This window comes from Rhinolophus sinicus, chromosome 5, assembly GCF_057876585.1.
Source record: "Rhinolophus sinicus isolate RSI-liver-muscle chromosome 5, RSI-T2T, whole genome shotgun sequence".
NCBI classification, from domain to species: domain Eukaryota; kingdom Metazoa; phylum Chordata; class Mammalia; order Chiroptera; family Rhinolophidae; genus Rhinolophus; species Rhinolophus sinicus.
In genome coordinates this window covers 13,378,491-13,405,906 of record NC_142505.1, presented here as the reverse complement: position 1 = coordinate 13,405,906, position 27,416 = coordinate 13,378,491, and the positions used below count along the sequence as shown (strand labels likewise).

At 41.3% G+C, this 27,416-nt stretch overlaps 1 protein-coding gene across 1 annotated transcript in view; it reads right to left on the bottom strand.

Annotated features, from left to right (window-relative positions):
• Positions 1-26,405, bottom strand: part of SCN10A (sodium voltage-gated channel alpha subunit 10) — a 76,896-nt gene extending 50,491 nt beyond the window's left edge. The window contains exons 1-10 of the mRNA XM_088798257.1: positions 26,130-26,405; positions 24,594-24,721; positions 21,507-21,587; positions 8,860-8,988; positions 8,182-8,273; positions 5,753-5,948; positions 5,260-5,376; positions 1,731-1,872; positions 1,386-1,583; positions 514-684 (exon numbers count right to left, since the gene is read on the bottom strand). Coding sequence (XP_088654383.1) covers positions 514-684; positions 1,386-1,583; positions 1,731-1,872; positions 5,260-5,376; positions 5,753-5,948; positions 8,182-8,273; positions 8,860-8,988; positions 21,507-21,587; positions 24,594-24,721; positions 26,130-26,399 — 1,524 coding nt within the window. The 5' untranslated portion in view covers positions 26,400-26,405. The remainder of the gene's footprint in view (positions 1-513; positions 685-1,385; positions 1,584-1,730; positions 1,873-5,259; positions 5,377-5,752; positions 5,949-8,181; positions 8,274-8,859; positions 8,989-21,506; positions 21,588-24,593; positions 24,722-26,129) is intronic.
• Between the last annotated feature and the right edge of the window lie 1,011 nt (positions 26,406-27,416).

The window sequence follows — 27,416 nt, the reverse complement described above, 5'->3', positions numbered from 1 at the left end:
GAAAGAAGCTTATAAATGATTTCAGTACCATGGACAAGAACCTCCCTTCGCAGCTCCAGAATTGCCGATCAGTGTATCAGAAGGAAGCTGACCCTTGATGTCCACAGCTCCACAGACACCTCAAAGTTATCGTGTCCAAAATGGGTTCACCACCTTCCCTACAAACCTGGTTTCTTCCTCCAACGCTCCTGTCTTAGAATCACCACCCACCTAATTCCCCAATCTTGAAACCTAATAGCCATTTTGGATTCCTTTCCTTTTTCCACATTCCACGGTCCCAGTCTTTTCGGATCCCACCCCTACCCATAAAAGTCTTTATAATCCACCCCTTTCCCCCATCCACAATGCCTCTGTCCTAGTCTAGGCCACCATTTTGGGGACATTACTAAAGCATCCTCCTAGTCTCTCTGCCTCCAGCTATCTCCCTGTTACAAACCTCTTTCCACTTCAACCTACTGTCTGTGACAGCTGCAAAGGCAGGGAATCCTTAGAGCACAAACCTGAGCCCCTTACCATCCTGCGTTGGTTGTAAGGCTCAGATTGGTGTGATTTGCTGTCGTCTGTGGAACCCTCTGACACGTTTGGCTTCATTCTGTTCCTTCTCTCATTGGCATTTGTGGATGCTAAAGGTGATCCTGGGTGGGAACGGAGCGAGGCTGTGTCAATCCCCATTGCTGCCAGCACCTGAGGAGAGAGAATACCAGCTGTAGCCAACAGTATCTAGCTGAGCTTAGCATAAAGGTGTCCCCCAGCCATGGGCAGTCACAGAGGTGAGGACCTCTGAAAGAGGGGAGGTCAGGATTAACACCTGGGTAATGGTGGGATTGAGACATGGCAGGAAGAGCCACCTGTGGGTCACCTCCCTCATTCACACCCGGGAGTAGACCCTGTCGATGTCCTGCCCAGATCCCGTTTACCAGGTCAGTACACTCATCTCCAGCTGCTTGAGTGTTAGCTGCTAATGGCTCACAGCTGCAGTGTTCTACAGACAATTGCCTTTCTACACCTGGCTGGGGCAGGTATGGGGGTACAGACGCCAGCCCTCTTGCCTCACAGTAGAGCTAACTCCGTGGTACAAGTCACGCCCCTAGAGCTCCCCTGGGATCAGGCTGAGGGTAGTCTCAGCGGAGGCCACCTTTCTTATTGAACTCTTCCCCTTTCGTCCTGCTTCCTTCATTCTCCTTCTTGAGAGCATCCGTCAGTTGCCTTACATCTGCACTCACGCTCTTTTTTCAGAAAAACTGACGTATGATGGCTTTTCAAGTAAGATGACTCTTCCTAAAGTTCCCCAGAATGACAGCCTTAACCTAAGTGGCTGGTCTAGACCTGTACCCAGTAATATACAGCCTGTAACAGGCTTCACAAAGCTTCCACCTCTCACAGACCTCCTGCTCCTTCCGGAGCATCTCAAGGGCCTCCTGGAACTTCTTTTCCTTGGCTGCAATTTCATCAATGGTTGCCTGGTTCTGTTCTTCATATGCCATGGTGACCACAGCCAAGATCAAATTGACCAGATAGAAAGACCCCAGGAAGATGACGAGCACGAAAAAGACCATATAGATTTTCCCAGAAACCCTCAGGGTCTGCAGATTCAAGAGAAAGAAGAGAGACATATATTCAGAGTACTTGGGCCCCTGATGTTGTCAGGTGCCTCCAGAAAAAATGTAGCCATGTTGGAGCTGACCCTTCAGCCTTCAACCAAGTCTGTCTGGGGACATGCAGATCAATACCTGCTGGTAGAGTCGTTCCCAGGAATCCTGTGTCATGAGGCGGAACATTGAGAGGAAAGCCCAAGCAAAGGAATCAAAGCTGGTGTAGTTAAAATCCGGGTTGTCAGACGTTTTCATGCAGAAATAACCTTTAGGGCAGTGGCTGCAGCAAGAACACAGAAGGTCATCATCAATTGTGCAGGCCTCTCTTATTGGGAGCAAGGCAGCCTCGGGCTGCAGGAAGATTGGAGTTCAAGGCCTGGCCTTCCTCTTACGAGCTGGATGAACTTGGACATTTAGTCTCTTTAGGTCTCAGTTTCTATTGTCTATTAAATGGGGATGATAATACTATCACTTCAGAGTTTCATGCAGAAGGGAGTGGCCTGGGAAGGCCAGCTGATGGCCCACAGCTGAGGAGGCAGAATCAGTATCAATTATGTGGGCTTCAAACCTGAGCCAGTTGTCATCACCTGCAGAGCTATCAGAGGAGGACTCATATTAGCCAAGTTCACTGACCAATTATATATAACAATGAAAGCAACATTTTTCTCTTACTGAACACATATTGTGTGCTTCTGTCTCTCTCTCCTAAGTGCTTTACAAATGCTATAATTTGTCTTCACAATCCTCTTTTTTTTTTTTTTTAACAGATGTGGAAGCTGGGATTCAGGGAGAATAAGTCAGTTCCTAAAATCATACAGATGCCAACGTATTTATTTAAAAGGAAACATATAAATGTCAAGTAGCCTTTGAAGACTGACCTATGAAGGAGGCCAAACTGAAGAGGACTATTTTGTGAGCCCGGGGGTGGGCTCTCTCTCTTAGGAGAGCACTCTTGCTCATAATAAAGAGGTAAGTTGAGGTCAGGAAATACCTCTAAGTTCGGGGCAGGTGAGGTGCTCTCATCCATCCCAGTGGGATGGGCCTGCTCCAGGAAACAGTAATGCTGTGTTTGTATTTAGGATTCTACTCCTCCAGAATTCCTCCGGCAACACAGTTCTCTTGGGCTCTCCTTATTCCAGACGTCCACGAGAACACTCAGTCCCAGGACCCATACAATTGATTAGGATCCTGCCAACTTGATTACAATCAATCCCAATTCTATATCCAACCTTGGTTCCCAGAGTCTGTAGACTCACATTTAAAAATCGCCTCTTGGTTTGCTCTCCCAAGGAGCTAGTCGACCCATCACCTGTAGGTTTGCTACCGTGCTCTGAGGGCAGCCTTATTTCTATGTCTTCCCTAGAACCCCACTGTAGCTGCTACACATCAACAGCTAACTGCTCTGGGAAAGACAGGAGACCATGGTGCAAAGCCTCTTGTGTGGTGCCTTTAGCATGGGAAATAGGATATGTGAAATGCAAATTGAAACTCCTGCTGTTTTTAACCTGAAGCTTCCAAAAGAATGGGCTGGAATACTATATGTGAAAGAATGCTGAAAATGAAGTACTTCCCAGGACTCGTTCCCCACTGCAAGACACCAGGCTTTCCTGTTGCATTGCCACTGGTCGGTGTGGACCTTTGCTCAGGGCTCTGCTTCTCCATGGCCCAGTACAGGCACTGGTTTGGTTTTCACAGCATGCCTTTCAGGGCTCACTCTGCCCATTGTCCTAGCTGGCTGCTATTTGCCAGCCCAGCTCTAAACACTCCTTCACCACCTGACCAGGACCTGCTCAGAAGGAGGTCTGGCCTCCATGGATCGACCCCACAACTTCACCACAGACAGTGCTTGGGCTACTCTGGAGCCATTGCCATGAGCCATTGCCATGACGAAAAGGACATTAAGAGGGTCCTCAGTTTAAATTTAAGTCAAAAGCAAATGAAAGCTGACATGGAACAATCCTCTCCCTGAGCCAAAGAACTAAATGCCAAGGGCAATTGTGAAGAAAGAAGCCAAGGAGCCTATGTTGATCAAATTCTCCTGTTTGCCCCCACCCTTCAGCTTTATCTGAGATTGTTTTCCTAGCGAGATGATTAAGGCAGAGCTCCATACAGGTCCCACCCAATTCCACTTGGGCAATATACGGCTGTCAGCTACTCAGGGAATGAGATTGTATGGGCTCTGACCTTCCAGGCCCCCACCCATGGAGGCGGGAGAGGTAAGCCTTTCTTATCTGTTGCCTGAACCCTTTCTGCTCACATCTGCTCCAGTGGTCAAAGCAGCAGGCAGGCCTGAGGCGTCCCCTACCCCTTTGCTTAGTCTCACATTCTGTTCTGCCATCTGGAATGGCCGCCATCCAAACCATCTCTTGTTGACCTAGCCTGGAGACATCCTGTCTCCCCTTCAACTCTCACCTGAGCTACTACCTCCAGGAAACCTTCCCTAACCTCCCCTGCCTTGCACCATCACTTCGCTGTGTTTCCCCAGCCCCTGGAGCCGCCAGCATAGCACTGGTTCTTCACAGTGTAGCATCTTCATGTATATGAATCAGAGCTCACAAACTGGCAGCTTGCAGGCTGAATTTGGCTTACAGAAATATTTTATTTGGCCTACAATATAGAGACAATTTTGGGAATTGGTAGCCAATGTTTATAGCTGGGAGGTTTCACATGAAAATCTAAATTTCCCGTCTCTGTTTTAAAAGTTGAAAGAGCTAGAAGCAGTGGACCCACATTTTCACTCAGCAACCAAAAGCTGGACTGAACAGTGGCTGTCCCCTTTAAATGGGGCATGAACTCCCATTGCCCTGGGTCCCACACAGCCCATTCCTCTCATTTGTTGGTACGTGTCTGGTCTCTGCAAAAATTTGAAATTGCAAAGTCTGATGCATGTGCTTCTTCCTCTGTTACATGAGGATAATGAAACCCATTGATGGAATTGTAGTGATTAAATGTGGGGCATTTGACAAAAAATATATTTAATAAATGTTAATTCTTTGCTGGGGTAGACTGTTTGCAAAAAATGGCCACAATTATTCCTCTCCCTGTATCCACACTCCTTTGCAATATGATGTTGCAGCTTCTCCCATCAAGAGGTAGAGTCTATTTCTCCACCCCTTGGATTTAGACTGGGCTGTGACTTGCTTTGGTCAATAGAATGCAGTAGAAGTAACATTGTGCCAGTTCTAAACCTAGGCCTCAAGAGAACTTGCACACTTCCACTCTTTCTCTTGGAACCCTGCCTCTGCCATGAGAACAACTCCAGGCTGGTCTGATGGGGGATGAGAGACCACATGGAGCAGAAAAAGTCACCCCAGCTATCCTAGATCAGCTGGCCCCCAGCTAATCTGTCCATCATCTACAGATGCACGAATGAGCCCAGTCAATGCTAGAATACCAGGCTGATCTCAGCCCAACATGCTGATGCACAGAATCCTGAGCTAAATGAATGGTTGGTATTTTAAGCAACAAAATCTGGGGCTGTTTGTTACGCAGCAAAAGCTAACTCATACACTCCCTCCCCATGAGCCTTGGATGGCAGAGGCCATGACTTACTCATTTCTACATCTTCCTCAGGACCTGCAACCCAGTCTCTGCCCAGAAAATGCTGATGACAAGAAAGAAAAATGACTACTGGGCATTGGCGTTATGTCATGGGTTTGACACTCACCCTGCATCAGATCCATTGCCACACAGTAGGGGATCAGAAGTACCTGTCTTATTGATATAGAAGTCTGCAAAAGAAAGGAAGAAATGGGAGATTTGCATGTGGTTCTGAACCCTAAAACTGAAGAGTTGGGTGGTAAAGGCAGCACCATTTAAGTCTTCTGCCTGAGCAAGGTGAGTTCTCTTGGCTACGTGAACTCAGTGGGCATGCTGGGACACTTAGAAGGGGAAAAGTCCCATCTGGGAAGAGAAAGCTGAGCAGTGACTTCAGCTCCCAGCCTCTCCCAGCAGAAGCAGGATGACTTGCCCCTGAATTGATAGCTCATTTCCTTGTAAAAGGGACATTGGACAACAGAAAATGGGGACCCAAAAGTAAAACTCAACACAGAAGAAGCATTTGAGCAGGAAGGAGGAACCAAAACATACATCTATACATGTACACAGGAGATTCACACCCCTTGCCAACCAGACCTGCGTCACCACGGCAGAAATTCCACTCGCGTTCTTCATAAGAGGAGTAATTGGCTGTCTCATTGAGAGCTGTGCAATTCTTGACACATTTGTTCTTGAGGTTGCCCTTGAAGAGCTGCAGGCCCACCAGGGCAAAGACACTCAGGCAGAAGATGGTGAGGATTGTCACATCAGCCAGCTTCTTCACCGAGTGGATCAGGGCCCCCACGATCACCTTCAGCCCTGTGGAAAGATGACAGCGAGACTCCCACGTGGATAAGGCACCACACACAGCACATGGATGACCCTGGCATGCTTGCATCTTAGCCATTCTCCTTTCTCACTGCGTACAGCTGCGAGACATTTTACCAACTCTTGGGAAGTTCCAAGCCAAGTTCCTCACATGAATTCCTCACATAAACCTAGTAATAACCCTGAAAGGTGGGCAGGCAGGTAAATACTGTTACTGTCCTTTGTAAAGATGAGGCAATTGAGACCCCGGCAATGCATTTCTTATCATCTTACGGCTAATGCATTCCTGACAATTGCAATGCAATTTAAAAGACAATTGTTGACCACCTGCTATGTTCCAGGCACTGAACTCACCATGAGGCTACAAACCTCATTCCAGTCACTTGGCACCTGTCTTTCTGCACTCACCTCAGTTTCGGGAGGCAGCTTGAGGCTGGGGACCCATGAACCTCAGAGAGTGTGTGTGTGTGTGTGTGTGTGTGTGTGTGAGAGAGAGAGAGAGAGAGAGAGAGAGAGAGAGAGAGAGAGAGAGAGAGAGAGAGATGCAAAGGAGATAGAATGAGACAGAAAAAGAGAGACACAAAAAGACACAGAAAGATGAACATAGCATAAAAGTGAAATTTGGAGAGTCACTGAGGCAGAAACAGAAAGCATCTGAGAAGAAGCTGTATCAGAGCCCAGCACAGCTGGCAGCAAAGATGGGGCCCTGCTTATTTCAGGAAGGATGATTGGCTGCTCCAGCAAATGAAATCTCCTTCTTTGGGAAAACAGCTTCATGGGTGGCAGAAAGAGCTCTGACCAGAGAAGCAGTCTGGGATCGATCCTTGCCTTATTGTTTTGATCAACAAATAACCCATTGAGCACTGCCTGTGGTGACCCCTGGGCTGGGAGCTGAGCCATGATTAAAGCGCTGGCATGTGGAGTTGTCTGACAGTTGAGGGAGGACTCCACAGCATTATTGAGCAGGTGGGAACTTAGAGGAGCATCCGCTAACCAAAGCCTGGGGATAGAGATGGGGTGGGGTGGAATGTGGGGAAGTTGGGAAAGACCAGGGAGTCTCCTGGCAGAGGTCAAACCTCAGCAGAGCCCTGAAGGGGAATGATGAGTTAAGAGAAGAGGAAGGACTCTCCTGCTAGAAGGAGCAGCAAGGCTGGGAGGTGAGCAAAGGCCTGGAGTGTTTGTGGACCCACAGGTAGATTCTGGAACACAATGCAAGGCGGGTAAAGGAGAGAGGTGAGGCAGGAGAGAGAGTCTGGACAGGTCAGGTCTTGTGAACAAGACTCAGGGTCTTCCTGGCTAATAGTAGGTGAGAGAGATACCGAAAGTTAGAACTATGTATTGCAATGGCTGTCTTCATGAAGTGCTTGTCCAGTGGGAGCAAAGACTTTCCAATCTTTCCCTGCAGAGCCAGACAGAGTGTGGTAGAAAGGGACTCCCACCCTAATTTGAGTGTTTCTAGTTTCCAGGTGAGGGAATGGATTCTCAGGGGTCTCACCTCACCCCTCATCTCCTCCCTCGAGGGGAGATAATCCATCAGGCCCCAAGGGGGAAGCATTAGTTCCTGTCTCAGTGTGGTTACCTGGTCTCTGGCCTCACCATCGCCTCCACCACCTTAGAGGGGGATGAGGAGTATCCCTGGGCTGCTGGTGACAATGGAGATCTTAGAGGACCAATAAGATGAGCCTTGTTAGACTACTTTTGTTTCCGAATTCTCTGTCATCAAGAATTGCCTAATTCTTTTCTCCTCTGTGTGTCCAAAGACAGGGCTGAGGCTCAAGCTTTCAGGCCCACGGAAATGGTGAAGACACTCCCCGGAGCCTCGGACTGCCTTCTCCTTACTCCCTTTTTCCAAGTTGACACCTTTGGTTTAAGGTATAAATGAGACTCTGACTGGATGCTTGATGGACACCCACGACAAGAACATTGAATGAGGACAGGACCTTCTTCTCATGTATCGATGGCAAGGCCACGAGGTGCGCTGGACAGAGCAGTGGCCTAGTCATGACACAGTAGGTTTCCGGGTCACACGTTGCCTCTTACTAGTGATGAGGACTTGGGATTGTGTTTTCTACTCTCTGGGCCTCAGTTTCTTTGTCTCTTAAATGAGAACAACAGTCCGTGTCCTGGAACTTTATAGGGCTTTTGTGAAAAATCAAAGGAGGACATTAGGCTGTGGACACCAACACATGTTCTGTGAATAAGTGTGCTGGTTAAAGTAGCTCACCTGGGATCACAGAAACTGTTTTTAAAGCTCTAAGAACTCTGAACGTGCGCAGGCCTGAGATCCCTCGGAGATCTGTTGCTTCACCAACGTATCTGCAGGACCAGAAATCAGTCAGCATCTCCGCAAGGAGAGGGTTCTGGGACTGCATGCAGCACAGATAAGGACAATTTGGGGTAACACGAACCTAGGAAGGACCCAGAATACACAGAGAATCTAGTAGCCCTTTCACCTGTAGACTGAGACTAACACAGTTTTAATGGTTGCAATACCTTTCAGAATGGCCCCTTTAAGAAGACACACTGGGGTCTAAGGGGCTCCATGTGCTACCTGTATGGATGGATATTCAAGCATGTGAGTTTGGCCAACCAGTCTTCTTAGACACTGGTTCCTCAGGGAAAGACCTTCATGCCAGGTAGGCATGAGGCTGAGCCTTGTTGATCCACTCTGACAGACCAGTCATCAGCTCAGATTTGAGGTCTCTGACTTTTGCCTGAGGGGGTGGGACTAACCCTGGAAAGTGACTCCCAAAGTAACAGTCTATGGCAACAAAACCCCAGGCCATGCAGTTTCAAATGAGAAAGCTGGATGGAGATAAGTAAACACACCAGAGTGTGAGCCTGGGCACACTCACAAGCCCCCCACAGACACACAAACAAATCAGTGTGCAGAAATACTCACGCCAGGGTAATGACGCTAAAATCCAGCCAGTTCCAAGGATCTCGCATGTAAGTGAACTCATCTAGACAAAATCCTCTTGCCAGTATCTTTATCAAGGCCTCAAAGGTATAAATGACAGTGAAGGTGCACCTGGGAGGGAAGGTAGAAAAGGACCATTAACTGCCACAAGAGAGCTCAGAGGGAGAGCTGCTGCGAATGTTCCAAAGGAAAACATGCAAAGACGATGGCGAAGGTGGAAGGGGAGGAAGGCACAGTATAGAGACAAGACGCAGACCGGGGAACTCAAAGGAGCCACACAGACGGGTGGGATGAGAAGGGATGCAAGTGGCTGAGATAATTAGCAGCATCTGCTGCTCTGATGGTAGGAAGAGGGCAATGGTAGGTGAAGAAGCATCACAAGGTTCAGAAGAAGGAACCTCCTGTTACATGGGGTTCCCAGAGGCTCCCTGCGCCACAGGAAGCATCACCTGGAGGGCTTGTTCAAACAGATTTCTGGGCTCTAGCCCCTCAGTAAGTCTGGGGTAGGGCCCAATTGTTTCTATTTTTAACAAGTTCCCAGCCGATGCGAATGCTGTTAGCCTGGGGAACGACTCTTTGAGAACCACTGACCAAAGGGATCCAGATGCACACATAATTTTCGATACATTAAAGTTTTAAAATTATACAATTATAAATGTAAACACTGGTATTAAAAATGGGAAAACTTTTGATTAAATATGGCAGATTGAACATACATATTTACCTCCATCTTTTTTGAAATTCTTAAATGACAGTGAAAGGATTTTTTTTTTTAAGAGCATAGACCTACTAGGACAAAGATAATAGAAAACACATCATTTCAGAAATGAGAGTGAAGAAGGGTGAGTGGTAACTGACAGAACAGACCTAAGAAAGTTGAAACCTTAGCTGGAAGTGGGTAGTTTCCATAAGCAAGCCATCCTACATGGCAGAACTGCTTAGGACTTAGAGATGGTAAATACCTCTGAAAATGGGGTTTAGGGGGGAGGTTGAAAAGTGGGGCTGAAACAGTTTGAAAGTATTTACAAGAAGCAGCTGAGTTTTCTAGATCCCACTTGTGGGGACAGAGTCCCAGAGAGCAGTTTCCAGGCTCTTGGCCTCACATGGAAAGGTGCTGGCTCAGGTGGTCGACGGCCATCACCTGTGACTAGTTGGCCATCAACTGTTACCGGTTAGCCATTAGCCACTGATATAACTGCCGTGGCTGAGCTAGCAAGCGCAGATTGCAGCTAGCAAGTAGGGTTGGTTGGCAGAGAGAAGTGGACAGCAGGTTGCAGATCGTGTGGCTCCTACTTCCTGTGTCTCTAACCCAGCTGCCAGCGAGAATGTAGTGGTGTGACTCCCCTACCTATGGCTCCGTGGGTGTTCCTTTTCGGCCTCACCATATCCTGCGTTCTTGTGTGGGAAGCAGGACCAGAGACCCTACATGACACCCTGTATGACACTACTCCACACCACCTGTTCAGTGAGGAACTGCCTCCTCTGCTCTGGAAATGGATTGGATATTCATTCTCTCAATAGTTGAATGAGAGAGAGAGAGAGAGAGAGAGAGAGAGAGAGAGAGAGAGAGAGAGAGAGAGAGGCCTACTGAAGCAGGAGTATAAAGGGAAAACTTACATACTAAAAGACAGACAACCCTCCCACCCACTCGCTTCTTTCCCCCAGTAAATTCCTAGAAGTCTGGCAGTCAGGTAATACTCAAGATGCTGCACTTTTAATATGGACAGCCAGCCAATGAGCATAAGGAATTTGAAGAATGCTTCTAACACCAAAGACTAAAGAAACCAAACAGGAAAGAAAGAGACAAAGCAGGGAGCAGAAAAATATGTTAGGAAAACAAAACAAAACAAAAAACCCTGTCATCGATATTTTTAGAGAGTTAAGAGATGAGAAGATACTAGATATATAAAACCAAAACAGAAGGCTATAAACAAGAATATTCAAAGAACAAACAGAAGTTTTGAAAACAAAAAATATGATAGCGAAGGTAAAACAATAGGAGGGCTGGAAATAAAGTTGAGTAAATCTCACAGAAAGTGGAAAAAAAATGGATAAGAAGTGATTAAAAGTATGAAAATTAGAGAATCAGACCAATAGGTACAATGTTTGACTAAAAGGAGATCTACAAAGAAACAGGAGAAATTACCAAAGAAATAATTCAAGAAAATTTCCCCAAACTGAAGGATCTAAGTATTCAGTTATAAAAACCCACAAGTATTCAAGAAAATGAGTGAAAAAGGCTCATATCAAGGCATAATATCACAAAATTTCAGAGCATTGTGCAGAAAGAGAAGAGCCTAACTCTTTTTGAAGGAGTGAAAAATCACAGGTCACATACAAAGAACTGAGAATCAAAATATCATCAGATTTCTCAATAGCAACCATGGAGGTTATAAGACAATGAAACAATGCCTTCAAAATTTTGAGGAAAATCATTTCTAATATAGAATTTCTTCCCTAGATAAACTGTTAAGATGAAGGTAGAATAAAGACAATTACAGATAAGTGAAGTTTCAGAAAGTTTACTTCCCTTCTACCCTTCTAGGAAGGTTACCAGAGGATGCGCTCCACCAAAACAAGAAAGTAACAAATAAAGAGGAAGGTAGGGAGAGACAAATGGAATGCAAAAGAGGACGGAGAACAACAAAATCTCTAGAAAAGAGCTGTACATCAGGTCTAGAGAATATCTAGGCCAGGTTGAGACAGGAAATGGAGGATTCTAAGAGTGATTTCCTCATGAAAATTTGAAACTGGTGGATAACCTGATGTGTTTGAATAAATTGAAGCAATAATTAAATGTCTGAAGAAAAGTTTGGGAACAAATTAGTTATAAATATATAGAACACTGAGCAAATGAAGAAGTGAAATTCTTATTAACTCCAGAGAAAGCAAAAACATTGCACAAAAAGGAAATGTAATCAAAGTATACTGCATGCCACAGATGTGAACAGTATTTTCTTAGCAATACTAGTATATATTCATATATGCAATCAGACATTGTACATATTGTCTGATTATCTAACCAAAATTATGATATAACTAATGGAAAGTTGAGTGTGAGAGGAAATGAGTGTACGTATGTGGACCTAATTCTTTTTTTCCATTGCAGAAAGCCAGTAGATAATATCTAAAAAGGAGAAATAAAAAAAATAGTAGTATGAGTATATTATTAAACATAGGGAGATATAATAAGAAAGAAGTAAAAAAAAAATTGAGAGTGTTTGCTTCTGGAAATATGGGATTGGGGTAAAGCGATGAGAAACATGAAATTTCCGTTTTTGTTAGAATTTTTATAGGACTATATGACCTTTTAAGCCATGAACCTGTATATCTTAAATAAAAGTAAAAATCAAATTAAAAAGTGAATAACAGTAATGGTTTTTCATATCTGTGAGAGGAGAATTAGTGTCTGAAAAAATTCATGAAGAAATCTCTATCTGGCTGGAGAGCTGTTGGAACTGTCAGCTGCCATGCCTTTCACTGGTATAGTGATACCTTTCCTTGCTGACCATGTTGCTGGAGCTTCTTCAGTACTAATTCAATGTATTTTTTATTTTTTTCAATTGTGGTAAAATATACATAACATAAAGTTTACTACTTTTACCATTTTTAAGAATACACACAGTGGCATTGAGTACATTCACAATGCAGTGCAACCATCACCACTATCCATATCTAGAACTTTTTCATCTTCCCAAATTGAAACTCTCTACTCATTAAACAACTCCCCATTCTTCCTACCCCTACATTCTGACAACCTCTATTCTACTTTCTGTCTCCGTAAATTTGCCTACTGTAGGTACCTCATATAAGTGGAATCATACTCGTACAATTTTTTTTGGTGTGTCTGGCTTATTTTATTTAGTATAATGTTTTAAAGATTCATCCATGTTGTAGCATGTATCAGAATCTCATTCATTTTGAATGCTGAATAATGTTCCATTGTGTATGTATATGCCACAGTTTGCTTTTTTGTTCCACTGTTGATGAACATTTGCGTTGTTTCCACCTTTTGGCTATTGTGAATAATGCTATGAACATTCATGGACAACATACCTTTTAAAGGCAATTTTATAGTGTAGAAACTAATCTTTAAACCAGAAATCTCTTAAAATTAGCTTTATGATAAATAGGACAGAAATTATTAAGCACTTCTTTCTCACATATATGGTGAATATATACTGACAATTGATTTATTACAGTTTTATTAAATTATAAAATAAACGTCTGTCTGTTTGCATACATAATAGTAATTGATTTTAAATGCCAGTTACATTACAAGAAATCCAATATGTAGTTCTAATAAAAGAATTCTACCAATTGTTTGCTGCTTTCTTTCCAACTACAATATTTGTTATTGATTTTGAAGATTGTTTCATATCTTACCAGCAAGAGTATAATTATACTTTTTTTTTCTACAATGATGACTATAGTTTTCATGTCTTTTCAACCTTTAACATCAATTTTTAACAGTTTAGTACTGGAAAGACTTATTTTTCATTTGGACTAGAGAAAGTCAATAGGTTTCTCTAGTTTTTGTGAGGTTGATAAGCTTTATTGGAAAATAATATGGGAGTTTTGGTAGCTTTATATTATTATTTGATAAAAGTGTTAACAGCTAATAAACTGGGTATGAGGACAAAAAGGTCATTGATCCAACAAAATGTAATTATCATTTTTCATTGTCATGCTTTTTCTTACCGTGTTTCCCCGAAAATAAGACCAGATCTTATATTAATTTTTGCTCCAAAATACGCATTAGGGCTTATGTTCAGAGAATGTCATCCTGAAAAATCATGCTAGGGCTTATGTTCTGGTTAGGTCTTATTTTCGGGGAAACACGGTATTTACTTTTTATCTGCCTTTGTGATATTATCCACATCCATTGTCCATCTGTCTCATGACATACAGATTCAAGCTTTATATTTATGAGAGAGTCCATTCATTACTTATAATTGTGACCTTATTTCATATTGCAAGATGTATTTTTCTATTTTCGTCGCTAGTATTATATTTCTACAAGCCACTTTTGAAATGCTGATTCATTTTTTTATGAATTGTGCTATTATGCAATGCAACAGCAACAGTGACAAGTGCAGGTTTAACGAATCTAAACAATAACTGTCAGATGACAATAAAACCATTATTTAAGATAAACTACTCCATGTTAATCAGTATGAACTAAGTCAGTCCTTGAATATACTGCTTTTAAGAACGTAAAAATTCAGAAAGTCTATGAAAATTATGATTAATCTCACATTTCAGACTTTTTCATTATCTGTGCATAAAACGATTACATTACTTTTCCTTCTGAATCTGTCAAATGATTTAGAGGCTACTAAGAGATTTTTAGTGACCAGTTGAGATCTTTAGATTAATTATTGATACTGGAAGGGATGGAGATTGCTGAACTGCTCTGCAAAACAGAGTCAGAAGAATTTGAGTTTGCAGGTATAACACAGAAGGAAGACAATGAGACAGCAGGATGGAAAAGCAACTCGAAGGGACAGTTTATGAGAAAGGATTATGTCGGCCTCATTTACCAAGGTAGATCAGTTGATATACTGGCAAATTTAATCCAGCAATGATCAAGTTAGAATCATTCAAAGTGGATGAGCAAATTTATTAATATAACCTACTATGTCAATAGGTGAAAGACTACATGACAATCTTAATATAGAAATGTTGCTAAAAAACCAATCTTCATTCATTACGAACTCTTAACAAGTCAGAAGTGAAAAGAAATTTTCATAACTTGATAAAGGGTAATTATGAGAATCCCACAGTCATCAAGATACTAGAAATATTTGAAATATACTCTTTAAACTCAAGAGAAAAAGCAAAGTGCTCACTATTATAGCTTCAGCATTGTGCTGGAGGTCCTGGCCAGTTTAATAAGACAGGAAAAGTAAACAAGTGGCATAAAAGTCATAAAGGAAGAAGCAAGTTCATCATCGTTTGCAGATGATATAATTATTTAAATAGAAAACCCAAGATCATCTACAGAGAACTGTCGTAACTTGTTAGTTTGGGAATGTTGCTGAATGTAAAACCAATATATAGAAATTAATAGTATTAATATATTTTAGCTATAAAAATAAATATTCAAAAGGACAACCAAAATGATAATGTACCTAGGGATAAGAAATGTAAGAACTTTACATAAGACATTATAAAATGTTATGGAAAAATGTAAAAGAAGGCCTATATAAATTAGAAGATATACCATGCTAATGTGTGGGAAGGCTTGCTATTATAAATGTGAAAATTTTTCCTGTAGTACTAAATAAATTCAATGTATTTACAATCTTACCCCACCATGTGGGATTCGCCCTAATGGGCTTTGGAGCCTGTTAAGACCACCCTTTGTGTGTGCCGCTGTGGGGCTAGTTGGGTGGTGCTCTGCTGTGCTCTTAAGTCAGCCTCCAAGTATGTTGGTTCTGGGACCTCTTGGGCGGGACCCTGGTGCAGGCCCAGGTCAGCCGTTGCCTGTGACCAGCTGAGGACTACCTGGTTATGAGCTACAAAGCTATCCATGGTTGGTCACTGCCTGTGTTATAACTGGAGGCACGCATGTGGGAGAAGCCATGTTGTGAATGGAGGCCAGCTGCCACCAGTATTGGGGTAGCTCCACAAAAAACCAGGACACACCAAGGTCTGCTACCACCTACTGGCTCCTGTCAGTTTCAGCCCCTGATAAAGTCTCCTGCAGTATGCAATTAGGGTGAGTCGGGGTCTTAGTGAGTGAGCAGAGTGGAGCAGCAGAGCCCACCAGGCCAATCAGATTCAGATTTGGCCTGTGGGGGCGGGCTCAACACAGGAAATTGCACCCACCTGCCAGCTACACAGGGAAAACAGGGATTGTCCCTCCAGTCCTCACCGTGAAGTTACACAACTCAGCCTCTCCCCATATGTCTCCGACACCCCCAGAGTCACCGTCCCTCCGCTGGAGCCCAAAGTAAGTGCCTGCATGGCTGCTTTAAAAGGATATATGAGTTTTCTGCAGCCTTCTCTCCCACCTGGATGGTTGGAATCCCCACTGTTTTTCACAGTCAGAAGTTGTGGGGGCTCCTTTTCCCAGCACCAGTAATCCAGACTGGGGAGCCTGGTGTAGGGCTGGGGTCCCTCTCCTCCTCATGGGAAACCTCAACCCCCATACATGGGTGTGGGACCAGCCCGTTTGGCATCTCTGCCCCTCCTACCAGTCTTGACCTGGCTTCCTCTTTATATCCTTAATTATAAAACTTGCATTCAGCTAAACTTCAGATGGTTCTCCAGGTTGATTGTTTTATAATTTAGTTGTAATTTTGATGTGTTCACGGGATGAGGCAAGCACAGTGTTTATCTACTCCACCATCTTAGATCTCTCAAGAGAGGTTTTTAAAATTACCAAATGGGAAGCTTCTCCTGTTTTCCTGATTTTGTTATTATTTTCTAATTTTATTGCAGTGTGATCAGAGAATGTTTTCTTTATTATTTATAGCTTTTGGAGCTTATTGAGGTTTTGTTATGGTTTAATATTTGGTCAATATGTATGGTCATTTGAAAGGCAGTATATTCTCTATTTTTCAGGGAATATAGTGTGATATATATATTAATTAGATCTATCTTATTAATGATGTTACTCAGGTCATGTAAATTTTTACATACTTTTTTATACATTTGATGTGTCATAGGCTGGAAGAAATTTAAACTTGCCTATCCCTACAATGTTTTTGTCTTTTTACCATTATATGCTTACAATTTTCAGTTGATGGACATTGTTGCGCATTATTTGTTGCAAAGACATGCATCACTGTTACGGATTATTTTGCATTACAAAATGTCATTTTTGTCTGGTTTAATGATTTTTTGGCCTAAATTCCATCTTCTTTGATATTAAGATCTTGCTCTCTTTCTGTTTGCCTTTGCTTATATCTTTGCCCATTCTTTAATTTTGACCTTTCTATATCACCTTGAGCAGTATATTTTTAATTCAACGTGAAGTTGGGTATTGCTTTGTTATATATGAATATACATGAATTTTTTAAACAGTTGAGTCAAATCCATTTATATTTATTAACATGAAAGATTTGTTTGATCTTAGTTTGCTTATATGACTTTATGTTATGTATTTAATAGTTTTTTGAATATTTTTGTCTGGTATGCTTTGTTTGCTTTATTTTCTGTGTATGAATCTGAATTTAGTACGGTTTTTATTTTAGTTCTGGTGGTTGCTTTTATAAGTCTAAATTTATAATTATGATTAAAACTATGTAATGCACTGTCCTTGGTATGCTATCTCTTTAAACAATATCTCTTATTTCCATTTGGTAATTCTCTTTCCTTTCCCCTGTTTTATTCATCATCTGATGATATTTGATAACATTTCTTTCATGCTTACCTTTGTACTGTTAAATATAATTATTTTCCATCCTTTGATTTATCAACTTTAAAGAATACTCTTTAACGTCTTGCGATTAGAGAAGCAGCAATAAGGGAACATATCCTGCTTCCCTGCTCCTCCCTCTTTCTACTCTCAGTTTTTTCTATTTGTACCATGTCAAGATTTTTAGGGCTCCTGGGCCTTTAGGGGGTAAAATGCCTTGATAGTCATTTTTATCTTTGCAGGTACTGTAGTTTAACAAGCACTGATTTGCCAGGTCCTTTTCCAGTCCTCCACCCACTTTTGGTCTTCAAAGAAGATTGTTTTGACATCTTCTGTCCTCTGTGCTTTCCGTTCTCTTTGTTCTTATATATTTATATGGTCTCATCCCCATGCTGTCAATTTATTAGCATTTGAGAAGGTTGCGGTAAAACATATGCATACTTTCTTTCATATTTAACTAGAATCTGCAGATAACTCTTACTTTTGAGAGAAAATGCTTTGCATTAAAAGTTCAAAAGAAAAACAGAAATTTTACATACTATATGAGCTTAGCAATATATCTATATCATCTATATCTGTATCATCTGTATCTATCTATATCTATGTCTATGAGAAAGAGAGAGAGAGAGACAGAGACAGAGACACAGGGAGAGGACAGTAAGCTAAAATACTGACACTGATTTCTCTACCTCTCTACCTAGTTACTATCTTCTATTTATATTTTTCAGTATTCTGCATTTTATGCAATGGTCATGTATTTAAAAATGATTTTATTTTTAAGCTTTTTATGACATGTAATATGCATAATAAAATGCACATGAAACATAAATTAGTCATAGAATGAATATTTGTGTATTAGTCAGCTTGGGCTGCCATAACAAAATACCATAGATCAAGGGGTTAAAGAACAAGTAATTATTTTCTCACAGCTCTAGAGGCTGGAAGTCAGAGATCAGGGTGCCAGCATGGCCAGGCTCTGGTTAGGGCCCATTTCTGTGCTTGTTAATGGCAGATTTCTTGCTCTGTTCTCACATGTTAGAGCGATAACTTTTGTGTCCATTCCTCTTCTTATAAGGTTACCAGTTCTATTGGGTCCTAGCTCTGTACTTATGACTTCATTTAACCCCAGTCACTTTCTTAAAGGTCTCTTCTCCAATACAGTCACGTGGAGTGTTAAGGACTTCAATATATGAACTTTAGGGGGACACACTTCAGTCCATAGCAACTGTGTGGCAAATTACTCATGTCACAAAATGAGACATTATGAGCATCCCACTAGCCCCTTCCCAATTTTGTCCTCCCTCCTCTGCCCTAGAGTTTACTACTATCCTAATTTGGGGTGTTTTTTGTGCTTTTTAATTTATATTTTACCTCCTAAATATGCATCCCGAAGCCAAATAGGTAAGTTTTTATTTATTTTTTAAATTGTGTGCAACTGGAATCATCTTTATGTAATCTTTTGTATCTGGCTTTTTTTGTTCAGTGTTATACGCCTTAAGATTCATCCTTGTGTGGCACTATAGTTTATTCATTTTCATTGCTGTACATTATCCCATTTTAAGAATATAATGGAGACATTTAATGTATTCAAAAATTTATGAACGTTTGGGTTATTTCCAATTTTTGACTTTTATGGGCAATGTTCATAAACTTTCTTGTATTAATAGCTGTATCCTGGTGCCCATAAGTACATATGTCTGTTGAGTGTGTGTGTTCCTAATAATATGTTCCTAATTTGAGGATCACAGTGTATGTGTGTCCTCACCTTTACTTGATAATATCCATTGCTTTCAAAAAAAGTTTGTACAAATTTACATTCCCACCAGCAGTATATGAGTGTCTATAGCTCCATAGCTTTCTCAATACTTGGTATTGTCACAATTAAATTTTTTTCTTTGTTTGTTGAGTGTATAATCTCTCAGTGTAATTTTAATTTATGCTCCCTTGATTAAAAAAAAAAGGTTAAGAATATTTTCACATGTTTATTGATCATTTGGATTTCTACTGTTGTGAAATATCTATTTAATTTTTTTGCTCACTTTAAAATTGATTGCTCTGATATACTTCTAATTGAGTCGTACAAGTTCATTATTCTGGATATAAACACTTTTTAGGTATATGTGTTGCCAATATTTTCTACTCAGTAAGCTTGCTTTTTCACTCTCACAGAGTTGTTTCTGATGCACAGAAATTCTTAATTTTAGTATACTAAAATGTATCATATTTTCCCTCTATGGTCAGTGTTTCTTGCGTCCTACGTCATAAATCTTTCTGTAATCTGAGGTCATGAAGATATTCTCCTTTGTTTTTTTTTATTTCCCCCCCTCTAAAAGCTTTATGTCTTTGTCTTTCACAAAGAAATTTAGAACTTAACCCACTACAATTGACTCGTGTGTGGTGTAAAGTTAGATGTTCAATGTAATTTTTTTATTGAGATTCCTAATTCTTCAGCATCATTTGTCGAACACTGCCCTTTCCCCACTGTTCTGCAGTGCCACCTTTGTCACAAGGTCAATGTCTGGATGTGCTTTGGTCTGTTAATGAGCCAGCTGTTCTGTTCTACTGGTCTGACTAATCTTATACCAGTGGCACGCTGTTTCAATTATTAGAGCTCTATAGTAAATCTTGATATCCAGTAGAGTAAGTTCTCTTCTCCCACTTTGCTTTTCTTCCTCAAAAGTGTCTTGGTAATAATTTACTCTTTGAATCTTTATATAAATCTAAGAATCAGTTTGGCAAGTAGTACAAAAAAAGCTTGTTGGGGTTTTGATTGGGATCAAATTAAATGTATTAGTCATTTTGGGGAGTCTTACAATATTGTGACTTTGAATCCAGGAATATAATTTACCTCTCCATTTATAGGATTTTCTGTAATATTACTCAACATTTTAGATAATTTTCTTTTTGGAGATCTGACTCATACTTTGATAATCATATTTCTAGATACTTGATATTTTACAATGCTAATATAAATGGTATTTTAAAAAATAGTTTCTTTTGTTGCTGGTGTGTATATACACACACACAATTAATTTATACATATTAATTATACCCAGCTACCTTGCTATACTATGAGTAACTCTAATAGTTTATCTCTGATTGTACTGGCTACTATATGAACACAATCCTTTTATCTGTAACTCGCGGCATCTTTGACATTTCTTTTCTTATTCTTACACCTTTTATTTCTTTTCCTCATCTAACTACATTGGCTAGGATTTCCTTTACAAAGTTGAATAAAACTTGTGAAACAAATATCTTGGCTTTTTTTTTTTTCCTTTCTGATCTCAAATAAAAAGTTTGCCATGTTTCAGGATTAAGTATGATGTTTGCTACTTTCTTTAAAGTCATTACCCTTTATCAGAGTAATGCAATGCCCATTCATTCCTACTTTTCTATGAGATTTGAATTATGAACAGATATGAAACTTAATGGAATGAGTTTTCAACATCAATTCAGATGACCACATGATTTTTGTCTTTAATTTATTAATAGAGATAGAAGATATTTCCTATTATGCATGTGTTACTATTACAGTCAGCAAAAAACTTAGAGTTGGAAGAAGAAAAAGCTCTACAGAACTCCTGTTATTATACCAAAGGTCTGTACAGCATGAACTGGGGCAGGGGGCAACACATCTACCAGATGTGTTGGTGCAGAATGTTTTTGAAAAAGCCTCCCATTCTAAAACACAGAGCTTCCATCTGCTAACCAGGAAGACAGAATCATCTCAGACTATTAAGGTTATTTTGAAGTATATGAGCCATGATAACTTAACCAGCTTCATTCATGAATTATTTTCTGAGTATGTTCCAGAACCATTTGTTCTTAATTCTGTCTCAATTTTGTTCCTACCTCTCTTTTCAAGTAGCCTTTCCTGAACTTCATTCATGTGTGCAGCTAGTAGATGAATGTGGGTACATGTGGTGGGGAATCCATCCACCCAGACCACCCCAGACCAACGAAATCAGATCTTCTGGGACTGAGACCTAGGCATCAGTATTTGGATGGGGATTCCAATGCACAGCCAGGGATGAGTACCACTAATCGATAACTCCTCAAAGCTGAAAATCATATGTGTGTTTGTAAAATGAAGTCCGCAGAGAAGAAGGTCTATGATCATTACAAAGCCAGATAGACAACAGGAATCCACATCACCCAAATGAGACACGGCAGGATAAATAAAAGAAAAAAGCAACCAAGTGAAGGAAGAGAAAAGGACAAAAAAGGAAGGCACAAGGATAACAGCAAATCTACTCACTCTAGTCTCTCTGGAAGGTCGTTTTGGGTCATGCACACACAATTGACCAAAATAGTGACTGTAATAAATGAACTGAACCATCTGAGAGGCTATGTTAAGAAAAAGCTGAGACACCATGTTTCCCTGATGACACTGATGATCAGCTTGATGCTGAATGATTACATTCATAAGTCTTAGCTAGGATCAACTTTATGGTCTTGCCACTTAATAACCACTAACATTTACTGAGTGCCTACCCTGGCCTGAGTATTTCATCCACATGATTTCTAATACAATTAACCTACAGGTGGATATTATTATCTACATTATGGAGCTAAGAAAACAGGCTGGAAAAGCTTAAATCATTTTTCTGTGGTCACACAGTTAGTCAACCATGATGCTGAGATGTGAACTCAGATCTTTTGATAACAGAACCCTGAGCAAGATGAAAGGAAACAATCCCTCTTCCAAAATGTCCTTCTGCCCTGCAGCCTTCATTGCACTATGCAATATGCCCTGAAATTTCATCCAGCAAATGTCTCTGTTTTCCTAAAAGACAAAGAGACTACTTCTAGGAAATTAGAGGTAAGGGGAGGGGTACAAGTTTTCGTGGGAATTACTTAGTTTAGTCTGATTGTTTTCCTAACGTAGCTGAAGTCAGTCACAATGAGGAAATGGACTCCTGGCCAGGATTGGTGGAGGCATGCACAAGCACATGGAATGCTGGCTCAAGGAAAAAATTCCAAATAGGATTAGGCTGTGGGAGAACTCTGAATAGCCAAAGAGGAGAATCTAGAGGAGAGGTCGGACAAGTAGATTATCAAAAGGGGAAGGAGACACTGAAAAAAAAAAAAGGCAAATGGAAGTGGGTAAAGAGATGAGAACAAATGTTGGTGAGGTAAAGCCAATGATAAATTTCTTCCATTGGACATTTTTCTCAAGACTCACTGGGTTCTGAACAATTACTTCCTGAAAAAACTAAAGCCTGAAAATGAACTTGACCTACAGAGTGAGTGAACCACTCATCTTTCATAATTTCAACTTGAGGAGAAGTATTTAAATCTATTTTAGTTTTCTGTAAATGCCTTTAATGTACCCTGTTTTACAGTTACTTAGGAACACATCTATTTTGAAAAGGGAAATTCTGCTAATTAAATCACCTTTTCCTGTTGACTTGCAATTAAATTAAGAAATGTGTTCACATGGGGAGAAAATGTTAATCCAAGGATTAACTTAAAATCCTATCTTCAATTACACAAACCTTTAAAAGTAATATATTATGTATAATATTACTCAGGACAACATTCACAGCAAATTTAATTAGAATTATAATTTTGATGAAATACGACACTGAGAATTCCATACCTTGAAGAGTACCTTTTGGAGCTAGAGTTACCCAGTTTGTGAGATTTAAATATATAAATGCAGACTTTTGATAAATCTGTGATAAGGAGATGTTCAACAGCTTTTCGGTCCAGCTGTGACTCTACTAAGCAATTATTTACCCATAAAATCTCAAGATAAAAAGAGTATTCACGGGTCACTTGGTTCTTTAAGTGAATTTTATTTCTGAATAGCTGTTTCTTACTTATCTAGCTATAATTCAATGAGGATGCGTGGAGAGGAGTTTGCCTATTTGCTATTTTTCTTTACTTGTAATTTTATGTAATTGTATATGTATTTATAAAAACCTAAGTAGAGATGACATACTGAGAAAATAAATTACTCTAATTCATTTCCATTAACTGCCTATTTCCTTATTGCTGATACTGCCCTAAGCAGGATGCAGCCTGGACCTCTTCACTAGTGGGGAATTTACTGAATGCTTCTGAGTGTCAGTTTCATTATTTGTAAAATGGGGGTGTTAATCCCTTCTTCAAGGGTTTCTGTACCTATGAGAGTGTTGACACTTAGGAGATATTTAGCAAATGGGAGTCTACTATTATCATTAAATATCCTTCTATTGAATCAAGAAATCCAGGATTCACTTAAGAAAGTGTACTTCCCCTGGTTAGCCATAAAGCTAAAGCATGGAAATGCAATGCGACTGTCTCAAGCAGCATGGTTTCCTGTGGGGATTACTTCCTGGGCTAACCAGCTCACTGGGAGCTGTGCAGCAACCCAGCAAGTTGCCCCAGGGTGGGAAGAGACAGCTCCTTTTACTGGAGCCTCCCAAGAACAGGCTGGTTACCACCTGTCAGGCAGCTGAGGCAAGGCTGTTCTAGCAAATCAGCCTCCTGAAAGCCAGAGCTGAATTTATTATTAGGAACTTCCAACTTGGACAGTCACCAGGGAAGATCCTTGGAAACCAAGCCAAGATCTTTTTTGTACTAGTTTGGCTTGCCTTGGGGAAAAACAAAACAAAACACCACCCCCCCCAAAAAAAAAAAAAGACACCCAAAAAAAAAACACACCAAAATTGAAGCCAGTTTCTGAAGCTGCTTAAAACAATTAAGCAATTAGTATAATACAGACATTTGACCCATGTGTTTCTATTCATTACATTCCCCAATGGCATGGACCTCAGACCACTGACATTCTCAATCTGCTGGTAGTTTGGGGGTAACGTGATGTTGGCAGTACCCCGTGACCAATGCAGTCCCACTGAGACAATCTACTCTCTGCCCATTGTGGTCTGTTCTCTTTGCTCTCGGAGAGGTGTTGCTCTTTTGCCCAACAAGGAGCTAGTCTCCAGCATGTTTTGGGCACAGAGTAACAACCCACGCTTATCTCATCTGCCCAAAGAAGACTTGGGGCCCTTTTACTGGTTGTTATGTTGTGGGAAGAGCAGGCCACATATGGTGAGAATGTGCCTGGGTGTATCAACAAAGCTCCCCCTATAAAGAGGACATTTTTCATGTTGTGCATCCACAGGTATGTCCAGACTAGTCCAGGTGAACCCAAACCCACCCCTGCATTGCATGAAGACCTCTGCCTTGGGAGCACTTTCAAGTGTTGGACACATTACAGCCCCAAACACTTTTTTTCAATGTAATGATTGAAAAAAAGATTCAATAGAGGAAGGCTCTATTGCTAATCACTGAAGAAGGAAGGTACTGGACATAGTGGACAAGGCCTGTTTCTAACATGGGGAAAAATCAACTGTGCAAAGGATATGAGTGGACAGACACTTTGATGGCTGTTCTTCTGATCCGGTTGAAAGGACTGAATATCCACAGGGCCCGAGTGGCACTAAACCGGAAAATGGTCCTCTGTTTGTTCAGCACCATAAATGTCTAAAACAAACAAAACAGAAGGTGGACCTCCAGTGAGAAACACACGTCCTCACACAACCATATTTTTGAGCATGAGTGGCATCATGTCAGGCTTGTGAGCAAGAGGGCTCTGGGAACATTGAGTCAATGAGAGCCAAATGGAGAAACAAAGAGTTAGGGAGGTTTGGGGACTGACAGCCATACCCTCACCCTTCCAGCAAGACCCCAGGCTCTGTGGCTGACTGTATGTTGAGATGAACCCACTGCAAGTGCCCAGCAGGTAGGCAGCTGACCATGGGCCTGTTAAGCTGCATCATGTCTGGGGAAGGAGGATGGTGTCTGATTGCATTTAATTTCTCTTCTAATTAGTGGGTCATCCCCATGATGTTCCTTCTGCTCTCTACCTCCTAGGCCTCCCTTTCCAAATCCTCCTCCGGTTCCTTCCTCTGAGTGTCTAGGACAGTGAGGGCTCTTGGCAGATGAGAGGAAGGAGAAAGACATTCCAGGGCCTTTATTGTCTCTACAAACTGTATTTGAGATGGCTGATCCCTGCCCCTCTCAACTCCCAAACATCTACACACCATTTTTTCAGCTGTGTAGAACACCTAAGATACAATACAAACAATATAATTGTCATGAAACAGCTCTTGTTTTAACTAGTGGTTCTTAAAGGTTTCGACTTTTATAAGATCGAAAATTATTGAGGACTCGAAGAGCTTTTGTTAATGTTTATATCTTTTTGCTTATATATTGTGTGTGTGTGTGTGTGTGTGTATGTGTGTGTGTGTGTCTGTGATACTAGAAATTTAAAATGTAGGAAATTTTAAAATACAGGAATATGGAAGCATACATTCAAGTAGTTATTAGACTGCTCATGTCAAGTCCCATTAATACCCCTACGTTCACTATTGTATATTCACAAAAGAGTGTGAGTGAAAAAGACAGATGACATTTAAGTATTATTATGAAACAGTTTTGACCTGCGGAACCCACTAAAAACGTTTGGGGAACCCCAGGGGTTCTGAGATCATACTTTGAGGACCACTGGTTGAAATCATCCTAATTTATGTTCCCCCTCCCTATTCTACTCTCCCCACCACCCTGCCTCAAGATCTCTGCTCCTAATTCGCAAAGAGAGCCAACACCTCTGGAGACCCTAGACCAGAGCTCATCCCAGGGAACAGCCAGCTTACTCTGAAAACCACAACAGTTATCACTGCCTTTGAGGATTTGGATTTAATTAGCCTCTATCATGAATACCATAAAGATTCAAAGAGAGCGTCAAAGAAGTTAGACACATTTCTCATTGACTGAGTTTAACTGACAACCATATCACTTGGGTCCAGGAGGACTCCCTGGGATGGGGAGGGGTGGGCAGGGGCTTCCTCTCCCAGAGTTGAGCACAGCGCTTCCCGCCAGTAGCGCTTACCCGGTGTGTGCTGTAGAAGGGGTCCAGGTCCTCCAGGGGTTCCCCCACCAGCTCTCCCGGGAGCTCGCCGTAGAATTTGGGCAGCTGGCTGCAGGCTTTCAAGTCCAGCTGAGGCCGAGGCTTCTCCTCTTCGTCCTCCTGTTTCCTGCGCTTACCTTTGCCTTTTTTTTCTGCCTTCTGAGCAGCGATTCTCTTTTCAGTCTCCACCAGGGACTCTGGAGTGAATCGACGGAAGTTGGTAGTTGCCGGAGACCCAAAGGGGAATTCCATCTTCTCATTCTTCTTTAGGAAGAATTTATACTCTTATGAGAGTGGACATAAACACAGAGAGATAACAGCCTACCCACGAGCCCTCTTTCTCCCGTCCTTCCCACCTTGCTTACTAGAAAAGCTCCTCCACCCACCTCTCCAGTTCCATCCTTAACTCACACTGAGCTGCCCCGCAAGACCTCACTGCCCCGCACCGCTCTCAGGGGAGGCAGTTTATTCCATCCTACTATGGGTACTGCAGGGTCACGTCTATGCTCTCCATAAGTCATTGCTCATTCATCATTTGTAACGTACCACCACCATGGCCACCACCAGATCTGGCCGTGCTGTCCTCCCTCCTCCTTCCCATGACCACCGAGCAACAAGCACTCTCCCACATTCATCAAAGACTTTGGTTCATGTTCTACATTATCTGTAGTCTCATCCTACTGTCTGACCACAACCTTTCATTTATTGTCATTTTCAATGTTTTTTTTTGTTGTTGTTTTAATTTCATGATGAACTCCTTTAGCTTTTTCTTGAGATATCTTTTTCCATCCCTTTGCTTTCTGTTTGTGTGTATTGTTGATAGATATGTAGCTATTGCCATTTTATTATTCATAATTTTGATTTTTTTTTTTCTGTCTTAAAGAAGTCCCTCCAACATTCCTTGTAATACTGGTTTGGTGGTGATGAACTCCTTTAGCTTTTTCTTGTCTGGAAAGGTCTTTATGTCCTTCCATTTTAAATGATAGCCTTGCTGGGTAGAGTAGTCTTGGTTGTAGGTCCTTGCTTTTCATCACTTTGAATACTTTAAATTGAAAAACCAAAGAACATTTTGTTTGGAAAAGCACCTCAAAAATTACAAATTCAATTACAGGAATAGAAGGAACCAAAGAGATTATTTTGTCTAGTAGTGAATTTTTAAGCTAACACACCCCAAAGTCAAGCCAATGGTGGCAGAGGCAGTTCTTAAAAATCCAGTACCCCTCTGATGGAGACCCTGCTGGCTGTTGCCAATTCTCCTATGTCCTGTGG